This window comes from Ambystoma mexicanum, chromosome 1q (assembly GCF_040938575.1).
Source record: "Ambystoma mexicanum isolate Mex_15411 chromosome 1q, UKY_AmexF1_1, whole genome shotgun sequence".
In the NCBI taxonomy this organism is placed as follows: domain Eukaryota; kingdom Metazoa; phylum Chordata; class Amphibia; order Caudata; family Ambystomatidae; genus Ambystoma; species Ambystoma mexicanum.
This window is the reverse complement of record NC_090922.1, coordinates 795,461,595-795,475,262: the sequence shown is the minus strand read 5'-3', so window position 1 is coordinate 795,475,262 and position 13,668 is coordinate 795,461,595. Positions and strand designations below refer to the sequence as shown.

Below are 13,668 nucleotides of genomic sequence, written 5' to 3'. Positions count from 1 at the left end.
ACCTGCAATCCTCCCCAATGCTCCTGACAACCTTACACTGTGATTTGGGTACTTCGCCCTTGCCATAGTCCACGCCATGTTTTTACGGAAAGTGCGACCTATGGCCACTACCCGACACACGAAATTGATATGCACCACTAACCTCTGCATGTCCATCAGTGTAATTTTCCGAGCTGCTATCACCTTCTCAAAAATCCCTACAAACTTGCTGACCTTTTCATGCGGCAAACGTGAGGTCATGGCCACCTTTTACAACTCTATCTCCAGAAAAGTCAGTACCACCGCTGGCCCCTCAGTTTGAACACCCGCCGATGGCACTCCCAATTCCTGCATCAATGTCTCAAAAAATCCTCTGACATTCCTGTTCTTTGCCCGCCTCACTGATGAATAGAAAATCGTCCAAATAATGCAATGCTCCTTTACAACCCGAAATGTAAGTAAAAAACCCACTGCAAAAAGAGCTAAAACACTCAAACAATGCACATGAAATTGCACAGCCCATAAGCAACGCTTTGTCAACACAGGTTTGGCCTTCGAACTGCATCTCCAGCAGCCAAAATCTTCTGGATGCACTGATGATAAACGAAAAAGCTGCCTTGATCTTGCACTTGTCCATGAAAGCCCCACGACCTTCCTTCCTCACCAAACCCACTGCCTTTCACTGACATGCCCTCTGGCCATGACAAATGGTGAATCAGTCTGAATTCCCCCGCAACCTTCTTAGGCACGACCCCCAACGGGGACACCACCAAGTCACCTGACAGATCCATAAATGGCCCTTCCACTCTCCCCGCTGTCACTTCTTTGGGCAGCTTCACTCTCACCACTTCCACATTCTCCTGCGTGGACGTCAAATTTTCCACCACCTGCCGCACCCTTGAACTCTGATAACCCAACCTAAAACTTTTGCGAAAACCTTCCCAAAATCTTGGCCCCCTCCCTGTCCAGGTAAAACCAAGCCACTTCTCCAAAACCGCAACTTTAACTGGAGTATGGGCCTTTCCCCACAACTCCTCACCCTGCCCTCCGCCCCCTTCCTCTGTCACCTGTTTGAAAACCTTGTGTAAACAGATGCCATCCTTCGCATCGGCTACACTCAGGCCTAAATTTGCACACCGCTCTTGTGCAACTTTCTTTATTGAATGCCCAACATGCTGCTGATGGCCGAACCCGGCCTCCTCCCTCCACCCCCTGCGAGGCGGGGCGACCATGAAAGGGCCGGTAAGGGTAAACCACTCCTCCATTGTGTGCTCAGCCATGCTAGGGGCTGAACTGCACCCTCTAGTCTGTCCTCTACCACCTGCTGAAGGGGCTGCCCTCAAGCCCTCTCCTTTCACCACCGCTGTAACCACGGGGGCCGTATCCAATCCTCTGCATACCATCCTATTTTGCCAGGTCGTTCCACACCTTCCACTTTCTTCGCTAACCAAAAGAGACAGAGTCCTCCTCCTACCACCCACACTCTTCACCGCCACGTCCCGTGAATCCAAACCGACCCAAACCTCAATGCTACCTTGACCCGTGCCCGCCTCTAGCCCCATTCCTCCTCCGCTATTAGCCTCAACCGCCCCTTTTGCCCCAGACCCAATACCTGTCCCCCCACCATCTGCTCCCCCACTCCTTCTTGCCCACCTAGGTACATCCATCCTACTCTGTCTGGCCCTTCTGTCCCATACCTCCCCCTTTCCTGCTGACGGGCTGCAAGCAACCACTGCTGTGAGGGGCCCAGTCCGAAGACGCTCTGTGCTGTGGCCTCCCCTCCCTGGGCCCCTCTCCCCTGTAACTTCCACCACTGCCTGCTCCAATTGGGCTTCTGATGCCCTTCTAATAATGCTCAGCACCTCCCTAAGATCCTGGGCGTCCACCAGAACCCTGACCTGCCATACTGCTCCACCAGCTAAACTTAATCACACCCTGGAATCGCCTCTGCCGAAATCCCTAATATATATTCCCCCAATCTCAGTTATATAGCTCTCCTTGAAGAAGGGGGTGGGGGCTTTCTGCTGGCTACCCTTTCACCTGAATGCGCTACAAACCCTACATGCCGCTGCCAATACCCCCCAACCAAAGGATCTAATTAACCGACATAGATATACCGTTATCCGCACCCCTAAACTATCCCACCCCAAAGTGGCTTTGTTAAATTAAAGTTGCACTATTTTTTTAAATCATTTATTTTGCTCCCCCCTCCACCCTTGTTGCTCCCACCTCTACCAGCACACGGAATGCAGAGAATCACCAAATTCGCACTGCCACCTAGTGGTGGGAGAACCACACTCCTGTTAAGTTGGAACACAACGTGAGGGTCCTGCCACATATATCAGGCAATAACCTTTACCTAAATAATATAACTTGTGCTGCCTGGACTCCTGACACAGCTGTTAACAAACTCCCTCTCAGACAACAATGGAAAAGAGCATGCTGCTTTAAGGCGCACACCGCGCTGCCCCCTATTGGCCTGAAACGGCAGAGCAGGGGCCTTGCGTGCGACAGGACCTATGGCTCTGACAGAAAACGGCTCCTTGCTTCCCTCCTTTGACTGGGCCGGTGTGCGCCACACCCCCGCCACAACAAACGCACGTGGACAAAACCTATGGGAACCGATACACGGCAACGGTGACTGACCTGCGGTGTGCCTGGAGGCAGGTCCCCCGCATGTAGGAGGGGCAATGCTTTATCTACAGCACCTCCTATAAATATATCTAATTATATAGATTATTATTATTATTTTATTTTTATTAATCATCCCCGGCCCCAGGAACACCTCTACCCCTTCCCAACAGAATCCCCCGACCCTACCTACAAGACCCAGACCACCAACACCACTCTAAGCAGGGAAAGCTCTGGAGCAGGGACCATGACAAACACTATATCCTAACAGTCGCTTGCTCCCGAACACTCCCTGCCCCCTTAAATACCCTGGAATGGCGGTCTATGCGCAGGCCAGCACGCTGGCATGTGCAACGCCAAAAAACACCCCGGTAGGTATTGTAGTTACAGGCACAAGATACCGGAACAGGTAAGAGACACGCTTATAGGCAACAGCGATAGGGTAGTACATCGCCCCCGATCTCCACTAACTGTCACTCTTGGAACACTCACTCCCACTCAGATGACCTCACACCCCAACATTCCACACCTTGTAATGCTTACCTGGTTCTTTCACACTCAGCACTAAAATGCTACTAACCGTGCACGTAGTGCTTTACAAAAACAATAGATAGAAAATACATCACCACAAAGTGTCTTATTCCCCTTGCCTTGTAACTTTGGGGCTGAGTCAGTTCAGGCGATTCAAGGCTACTCAATGACCGCGGTACAATCTGCTTCTAAGGGTAATTGAACTCAGTCTGTTCTCATGCCATTGTCTTCTTGCGGAGACTTGATTCACTGTCCATTTTCTGGACCCAATTGGGTCCTGTGGCCCCCCTCTAAGGTTAGCATCGCAGAGAAAAGTGGCCACACCTCCTACAAAATGTTTGCAATGTCAATCTTCAGATTGAGCAAACGAATTTTGGGACATCTAACTGAAATCACCCTGCGTATACTAAGTTTAGCCACATACTTTTTTTTAACAGACTTAGGTTGTTGTTGTTGAGAAAGTCTAAAAAAGAAAAAGTTGGATGAATTCGGCCTTTTTTACCCAGTGAAAAGTACTACACGGCCCTGATTTCCTGGCACTTGAATGACGTACCTCTACAACAGTGTAGGTGCAAGCACAGTTTGAAAAGTCTTTTAAGGGTCTTCAAAATAAGAGTGTAGGCCGTCTAGAGTACATTGCAGAATGAATATGTGCAAAGCAAAGGGTTCTACGATGTTTCCACGCAGCAATTTGCTTGCGGCCCATTTGTTATAATTTTTGTTTTTTTTATCCCATTTCACCACACATAAATTATGCAGGGGGATCCCCCTCCTCCGCCCCCAACAACCTCCCACCTTACTAAATACCTCAACACATCCCCTAACTACATATGTGGCGAAATGTGTTTAAAAAAAAAAGAACAAATGGACCCCGAACAAACTGGCCTGTGAGGAAATGGGCATTCACGAAGCAAAGAGTGAATATTTGAAAAACACATTATCAATCTTTGCAAATAAAGCGTGAATAAGTGCAAAGCAGAGCGAATATGTGCAAGGCACGACTATGTGAAAATGATGGAATGAATGTGATTGAATCGTAGGTAGAATGTGTTTAAAGCGGAATGTGTGCAAATGTGAACAGTGAAAATGTGCAAAAGCAAAAGGCTCACACTCGGCGAAAGCAAAAACAGACTTGTTCAAAATAGAGAATGAATATGTGAAAATAAAGGGTGAATATGTGCAAAAGCGAAGGACATATCTGCAAAAGAACGGAATGAGTATATGGAAATGCAAAGAACATCTTCAAAAGTGAAAGATGAATGTATGCAAAAGCAAAGAAGGACTATTTCTGATAAGGTATAAGATATATTTGCAGTATTGAAGGCTAAGTAGGTGTAGAAGAGGGGAGTTAATAAGAATGAACATATGCAAAATCGAATATAGTGTAGAACGTAGTAACTAAGCATTGCCCTGTACACTTCTAGCGTCACTAGTATGAACATGCCAATCTATTGTCTTGCAGCCAGTCCATCCTGGCTTCACCAGTATTGGCATGCCACCCTTTGCAACTGGTCCATGCTGGCTTTACCAGTATTGGCATGCCACCCTTTGCTTTGCAGCCGGTCCATGCTGGCTTTACCAGCCACCCTGGCTTCACCAGTATTTGCATACCACTCTTTGCTTTGCAACCGGTCCATGCTGGCTGAACCAGTATTGCATGCCACCCTTTGCTTTGCAGCCGGTCCATGCTGGCTTTACCAGTATTGGCATGCCACCCTTTGCTTTGCAGCCGGTCCATGCTGGCTTTACCAGCCACCCTGGCTTCACCAGTATTGGCATACCACCCTTTGCTTTGCAACCGGTCCATGCTGGCTTTACCAGTAATCTCGAACGTTAGCGTGGACTGCTGAGTGAACGCCGCAGTGCAGTGCAGCAGAGCCCATAGCTGCTATTACATTCACTCTATGCCAGCACTGCTCTGCTTATGCAAATGTCAAGCCATCATTGGCCTGGATGGGAGAGATCATAATTTAGATTTCGAGTTAGAGGGAACATATGAAGCAAGATGCAAACTGAGGGTAATCTTCGCACAAAAATAACACAGCAGACCTGCCTCCTCAAAGAGGGATGCAGGTCCATGTTCAATGTCTGAAAAGATTCTATAGAGGCTTTGATTAATGCTTCTGCATATGAATCATGTTCTCCCGTTCAACTGTGGCCCCGCCCAGGGCATTTCTGTGCACAGTTGTGCTACTTGTTGATGTGACAACTGGAGTGCTTTGTTCACCCTGACAAGGACTGCCCTCACTTTGCAGATCCAATTAGTTCTGCTGCCCTGGTGAAGGCTTGGCCTGCTAAATGTCCAAGGCCCATAGCCGAAACTCGAGTAGGCCAACATGAAATAACATCTGTTCATATAAAGCACTACTAATTAATCCTCTGAGCCCTAGTTACGCAGATGAGAGCTGCTTCCAAGGCTTAAACTCTGTTTTGAGGCAAACTGTGTTTTAATTAAACGTTGCCTGACTGGATCAATAGCAGTCAACTTGCTTGTAGATTTTGGAATTGTTTAATTTGCACTAAATTGCGTTATTTGCACATTTATGCTATTTTGCACATATTTTTCTTTTGTGATTTGTGTTGTATGTGTGCTTGGTGAGTTCAGTAGCTTCAGAGTATGAGCGAGGATATGTGATTAGGTGTGATTGAATCTGATTGAATATATATGATGAGATTGCAACTTCAATTGTTTATGTACGACCAATGTTGTCACGTAACGATGCACTATATTGAAATAAAATACAAATCAATAATGTTTTAATCAAATCGCCCTGGGTGATGCTAAATTGAGATAAATCTCTTTGTGATATCAAAATATGGTATGGGAGATTAGCTTTTGTGTTATTCTGCTAAGATCTCCACATCCTCCATACCTAAAAAATAATAATAGTGGAGGACCTCAGGTTTTTGTTTGTGCCTTTACCAGTAATAACATGTCACTCCATTACATTGCAGCCAGTCCATGCTGGCTTCACCAATATTAACATACCACTCTATTGCCTTGCAGTCAGTCCATGCTGGGTTCACTGGATTAACATGCCAACCTTTGCCTTGCAGCCAGTCCATGCTGACCTCACCAGTATGGACATGCCTGCCACTCTATTGCCTTGCAGCCAGTCCATGCTGACCTCACCAGTATGGACATGCCTGCCACTCTATTGCTTTGCAGTCAGTCCATGCTAGCTTGACAAGTATTAACATGCCGGTCTATTGCCTTGCAGTCAGTCCATGCTGGCTTCACTGGATTGCCATGCCAACCTTTGCCTTGCAGCCAGTCCATGCTGGATTCACCAGTAGTAACATGCAACTCTATTGCCTTGCAGCCAGTCCATGCTGACCTCAATAGTATGGACATGCCTGCCACTCTATTGCCTTGCAGCCAGTCCATGCTGACTTCACCAGTATCGACATGCCTGCCACTCTATTGCCTTGCAGTCAGTCCATGCTGGCTTCACAAGTATTAACCTGCCACTCTATTGTCTTCCAGCCAGTCCATGTTGCTCCCACCCCTGCCAGAACCGAGGGGTTTGTATGACCATGGGCTATGACCGCTACGAATGCGATTGCACAAGGACAGGCTTTTATGGAGAGAACTGTACAAAACGTAAGTCTGAAAGATATATATGTATTTTTTTTTACAAAGGCCCAAATCTTAACTATGTGTTGTTAGTATTAACGCTTTCAATTTTCCCCTTCCTTTAAGCGGAATTCTTCACCTGGTTGAAAGGAACCCTGAAGCCAAGTCCCAAAACCGTCCATTACATCCTCACCCATTTCAAGGGCTTCTGGAACATCATCAATAACTTTCCCCTGGTGCAGGGCACCATCATGCAATACGTCTTGATGTGTGAGTAACTTCAATGTCGCAGCTGTAACTCCAATGTAACTTACAATATCCTTGAGATGTACTTAATGTGGTGTATACTTTTGTGTAATACCAACATATTGATATCACAATTATATATTTCTAATATGCGTTACCATTTGTGATATCATTACTAAAAGACATGCTTTTTGTTATAGCTTGTTTATCGTTGGGTCATTCCTTTTACAACAAATATCAAGTAGAACCAGATGGCAGGGCAAACGCACACTGGTGTGGTCTACAGCAGGCTTCTTCCACCTGTGGCTCTCCAGGTGTTACTCTTTGTCTCCCATAGTCCCTCACAATTGACTACACAGGCTGAGGCTAATGGGAGTTGTAGTCCCAACATTCTTGAGAGCCAAAGATTGCAGTCTCCTGTTCTAAAGTAACCAAACAACTGCATGTAGTAAGCAACTTATAGGGCTCTACTGCAGTCTAGGTGCGGGGGAGGGGGGCAGTGAACAGCAGGCAAAGCATCCAGAGGATTGTATAGACACAAACTAAGGACAAGTGTGACAAGTAGAACCTCCTTCTTTGAGCCATGAGCCACCCCAATCTGTCCCCTACCATCACCTCCAGTCCACAGACGGGTCCTTCACCAGGTGTCCTAACGGCACCGTTAGTAGCAGATGGTCTGGAATCCCCAAACTCTGAAGCTTCTTTCAGCGCCTGGACCAGCTGGTGAAAAGAGAGCATCAATGCTTCAGAACAGCAATTTAACATGTCCCCTACCTCAAATAAACCAGAGCATAAACCTGGCGAACAGTTGACGTCCCTTCCTGGAAGCCTGCGTGGCATATCAGAACAGCCTTTACTTCCTCCACCTGCTGTTTCAGAAGCCCCAAAACAACGCCTGCGAATGTCTGTGCCATACAGTGAAGACGTAAACAGGATTGGACAGATTTCTGTCCCCTCCAAGATGCTGGGGCCTGTCCAGCTGGTATAATCTCATTAAAGAGCTCGCTAGAACGGAGATCCACCATCTTGGATCCAATCTTCTAGTGCTGATTGAGATGCCATCTGCCTTTCTATTTGGAGTATACAATAGCCTTTCCTATCTCCTCCATGTTTACCTTTGATGAATTTATAGTTATAGCAACAGGGCTAGTACCGGCTCTTTACTGTGTATGATAAGTTGTTCGGCACAACACCTCTTTGAAATCCTCACTGTGGAGTGTGCTCTATACTAAGCATGGGGCAAGGCAGCTCTATATAGCCTCCTGGAAAATGTACACATGCCATTATTCTAGGGATCATGTGGTTTGGTAAATAATCATGTATGTTCTGTTGATTGGCGGTGTGAGAAGTTGGAAGAGGCGAGACAATAAAAATACTGGAGTTGATGTTTACCAAAAATAGGTCCTGAAAGCCACAAAAAAGGGCATGTTCCTGCAAGAGGGTAAATAGTGCACATAGCCTTCCAGCCAGTCAATAGACAAACCGGGGGCCAAAAGTTCAAAGTGGTAATTACTGTCTAAGGGGGTAATTGCGAGCTGGGCGGTAAGGGGTTTTTGGCGCCGGTAATGGTGTCGGTGCCGTTAACCCCTTACCGCCCTATTACGAGTCTGCGCCCGTTGTTAGCTCCCTCCCCATTCCCATTGAGCCCTACGGGGGCTCGAATGGGAATGGGGATGTACCGGGTCCGTGTTCCTCGAATAAGGAATTCCCGGTCATCCAAGGTTGGAATGGCCCGGTAAGTCCTCATTTGAGGAACCCGGACCCGGTACCCGGTAAGGAGGTAACCATGCCGCAAAGTGCGGCATGGTTACCGCCAACCTCGTAATGAGCCCCTATATCTATAAACACAAGGACCATGGCAGCCTCCCGTGGTGCCACCTTGTCCCTTGCAGATAAACCTTCTAACTGTTCTTAATGTATAAATCAGTACTGAAATCTTCTTAATGTTATGAAACAATCTTTCATCAAATTATAAAGTATTTTCTGGTTTTCAAGCTGATCTTTAATGTAGAGACAAACATGGGGTTGTTGTCCAATGTATTTCAGACTTTAAAAGTCCTTCATTAGGGACCTTGGCATATTACATAATCAGTATTTACATAGTATTCACATATGTTAAACAAACCCAAAAAAAGAACATTAAGAACCGACAGATAAAGAGGAAAAAGTCACGTTAGCTCGCATTGAAGAACAGTTAGCAGGTTTATCTGCAAGGGACAAGGTGGCACCACATGAGGTTGCCATGGTCCTTGTGTTATTATAGTTCTTACCACTGTGTTCTGCCAGTGGATTTTGCCACTTTGTCCAAATATACATATGTAACATTATATACATATATTTGTTCTATTATGTTCATTACTAGAAATGTGTGTGACTCTGGTGCCCGCCTCTCCAGTACTTTTACAGATTGCTGTCTACTTGGCCAAACCTTTCCCTATTATCCTGTATGGGGAGGAAGAATGCGGGTATAAGGAAATACAGTCGCTTGACACACACTGGAAGGTCAGTTTTAGTTTCTGCCATCTGGACAGCACTGGTATTGCTCCCATTGTATTATTTGCTTTTCAATTAGGGAGCAAACTGATGGATAGTGGTGCAGCCCTGATCGCGCGACTCAGTGGGAGGGAACATGCGATCATGTTTCCCAGTTAAATAGCCTTGGCCTAAGAATGTGGGGGCCCTGGGCAATGATACCTCTTCCCTATTGAGTATTGATCAGCGGAGTACAGTACAAACGATATGTATGCTTAAGAGCTGTAGAGGCTGATTTATGTCAGATCCAAAATCGAAAATCGATGGACATGTATTACTCACTTCCCAGATTGATAGGTTTGGAGTCTTTTTCAGGGAATGAAAGGTGGCAGAAATGCAAAGGAGGGTGATTGAGGCTATGGGCCTCATTACGACTTTGGAGGTAGCCATGGTGCTATTAGCAACATGGCTGCCTCCAAAATCGTGTCCGGGTGCGGGTTCCCTGAATGGTGAAATACCGGGCCATTCCAACATCGGAGGGCCCGGTATTTCCTCCTTCAGGGAACCCGGGCCCCGTCCCCTTAGGGCTCAATGGGAATGCGGAGGGAGCTAACAACGGGCGCGTTAATTACGGGCCCGTTGTCAGCTCCCTGGTCCCCTCGCGAAACCCGCTATGGACGTCTGGAAAAACCAAATGTCCAGAGCGGGTCCCGCGAGGGGACCTCGTAATAGTGCGGAGTGGGTTTAACGGTGCCGGCACCATTACTGGCTCCATTAAACCCATTCCGTACTAGTCGTAATGAGGCCCTATATGTTTACTGTTTGAATGCAATGCATGGTCTGTGCAACATACTGGCTAAGGAACGAATGTGAACTTGTGGAAACAGCTTGCTGTACCTAACATTTCATTCGGGGTCGGGTCCTTGGAATGAGGATTTACCGGGCCATTCCGAGTTCGGAAGGCCCGGTAATTCCTCCCTCCATGGACCCGGACACGGTCCTTTCCCATTCCCATTTCAGCCCCCATAGGGCTGAGTGGGAATGGGAGAGGGAGCAAACAACGGGCCATTACGAGAAGGCCCGTTGTTTGCTCCCTCTTCCCCTCGCGGGACCCGGTAAGCACGCCTGGTTTTCCCAGGCATGCTTACCGTGTCCCGCGAGGGGAACTCGTAATGCGGCGGTAAGGAGTGAACGGCGCCGGCACCTTTTACGGCGCTGTTCACTCCGTACCGCCAGGGTCGTAATGAGGCCCCTTATCTATCCGTTGCGTTGTAGGCTGAAAGCTTGTTCTCCACTAATATGAAGGCTTTTTAAATCCGCATTTGATATTTGACATCAGTGTTCCGTTAACAAACATGTGAATTATGGATTATAATGCAAAGAGCAACTAAAATCAGGGTACCCTGATTTTAAATAGCGATGTTTTTACAGAAAACTATAACGTATGACGTTCATAGAATTATAACATACATGTTTATATTTCATTGAATGCAGTAAATGTTTAGACAGCAACTTTATCATACAAATTACAACTATCAAACCTCAACGGACATTAACATTTGTTGAAATATTTACAAAGAGCCTGGACAACACTGCAATACTAAAACCATACATTCAATTGCTAGTCCACACTGTCCCTATATGCACTGTGCAATATTGCAGGAAGTGACGCGCAATACAAGCCCATAGGGGCCGCCTACACCTGTGAGCATAGTGATCAGGTATACTCCAGTGATCACATTTGATCAGCCTTTGACGTTATCGAATGATTAAGTTAATACATTTCAGAGCCAGGCGACACTGCTACCATTAACCAAGCCTGTGTTTCATAGCTATGCAAATTGCGGTCCACACCCAATAGATTGGACGAATAGCGTGTCCTCGAAGCCAATACAATGGACAGTGGAACAAAATGTGATGCAGTGCCTCGTGTGCCTGCCCTCACATATGCATTGTTGTCTGTTGCTGCCTGTAATACTGATTTTCCATCGGCGTGATCCCCACACACCACACGCCAGCTTGCCCATGGTCTACTTGTAACCCCTTCGGTACATCACTTATGCAAGTGCTTCATTCAGGGCTGACTTTGTGAAACAATACGTTCCAGGGCTTAAATATTTTGTAGCACACTTGTGTCGGATGCCACGTCTATTAGCCCCACCCTTTCCGCTGCCGGCTCAAAAGGCAAAAAGAGAATATGAACAGAAGTGTTTCTAATCAAGACATATTCTGATTCTGTTCATGGCAATGTAACCGAGGTAACTAGTGCTGGGTGCCGAAAAATAAATCCCAGCACCCAGCACTGGGAAAGACCTGCACACATTTAGCACTGGCTCCAATGCTTGCCTGAATGCTCACACTTTGTAAATGCGATATACTTGCCAACAATCTGATCTAATCTTAACTTTAAAGATCGCCTGTAGTATTTTACACCTGGGGCAACCGCCAGCTAGCATTGCATTTCATCCTGATGATGGCATTTCAGATACAATTTACCGGTAGATTTTCTAGACATACAACAAGTATCTGCACCAGTGCTTGGCTGGTTGAGTACATCTTTGAGCCAGGCGTGTCTAGCAAGCCTTTCAATACCACTTGGGGCGGCATTCGTCTGTCCAGTTATTCCAGTTTGCCTGCTCAGATGCGTTACCTACAAGTGTGGTCCTCAACATTCAAAAAGGCATTTGAGCTTACTCAAGGAGCAATATGGCTCAACTAGGATTTTCCTTCTGGGGTTTACTTTAGTCGAGTTAAATGACTTCAATCTGAATAGCTGCCATTAGTAAACAGGCCACTGCGTTGGGCTCCAGGGACCCCGCTCTGAGCATTACGCCTCCAGTGCTGTGTTCAGGGGTACACCCTTCAAGCTCCAAAACTTCACCTTAAACCGCATCTGAATTTAGCTGGAAAGTATTCCGCAGAGCTGCAAACCATTTAAGGCTTTAGAGCAATCTTGGAGCTGTAGATCCGTGCCAGTCATATACATGAAGCATCACAAAGCCAGTAAGGGTAAGAGCATACTCTTACAAGTTGTCTTTTTGATATTATATTTCTAAGAGTTATGTGAGACAAACTTCCGGCACAAGTATTTTAAATGCTTTTTCCCTTTCTAGAAAAGTGCCATAAAGGTCCCCTTTCTGCCTAATGCGAGGGTTACCACTTTTGAACACCTTGGTCGTGGTCTTTCTGCGTTATCAGATGTCAGGTACGCATTTTGAAGGCCGCTGTGGCACCCAATGGGGTCTGCGACAGGACTTGAACGTCATCAACATTCATAAGTACTGGAAATGAGCAATTATTAATTCTAGGAGGGACCACATCTGTGGCCCCCCCAAAGCCCTTGACAAATCGGCCATGTACGCATTAAATAGGAATGGAGCCAGCATACAGACCTGCTTAAGAACGACAATAAGCAAAATCTTTTACGTGCTGGCTCCTTTACCATGAATACTAAACCTAGTCCATTTGCTCAAATGTATAGTTTTCTTTTATTAACCTGGTTCCTATCAATACCATTGTCCTGCAATGTCTGACACAGTGGCTCTCTTGAGATGGTATTGAAGATTGGAAAGTAGTCAAAATACAGATATGTTTTGCCCTTTGCCCTGGTATGATTTGCCAGGAGGTAAACTAGGGGATATTCCAGACTACAGGTGGAGAGGATCACGGACCCTCATATGCTTGCCTTGGCAGCCACTCAAATACCCCCTTGGAGGCCCCTCCTATACCAGCCTTGGTTGCCCCTCATATGCCCACCTTGGCGACCCCTCACATACCCCCTTGGCGGCTCCTCATATACCAGCCTTGAAGGCCCCTCATGAATCCCCTTAGCGGCCCCTCATATACCAGCCTTGGCAGCCCCTCATGCACCCCCTTGGTGGCCCCTCATATGCCCGCCTTGGCAGCCCCTAAAAGTTTGCTCTGTGCCGTCCTGCCCTCTAGGTGTGTGAGTAGAACCTCAGCGAAGAGCTTCTCAGCGTTGCCTCCAAGGGAGGTAAGGTCATGAGATGACTGACCATGTAGTGGCCCTATTTTGTAACTTAAAATAGTAAAACTGCTCTACAGGTCTCCGGCATATTCCCACATGAGGTGCATTTGTTAAAAAGACTCACTACATGAGCAGCTCGCCAATTGGGCACTGGCTTCATGGCATCGGTTGCCCCGCCATCATTAGCAGCAGCTCTGGATTTTTTTGGCTGACATAACAAGGTCCCTTTCTAGCAGAACTGTGC

At 46.7% G+C, this 13,668-nt stretch overlaps 1 protein-coding gene across 1 annotated transcript in view; it reads left to right on the top strand.

Moving 5' to 3' along the window:
- The window catches only part of LOC138558672 (prostaglandin G/H synthase 2-like), a 101,074-nt gene that overhangs the window by 13,900 nt on the left and 73,506 nt on the right, over positions 1-13,668 (top strand). The window contains exons 2-3 of the mRNA XM_069642674.1: positions 6,629-6,745; positions 6,845-6,988. Coding sequence (XP_069498775.1) covers positions 6,629-6,745; positions 6,845-6,988 — 261 coding nt within the window. The remainder of the gene's footprint in view (positions 1-6,628; positions 6,746-6,844; positions 6,989-13,668) is intronic.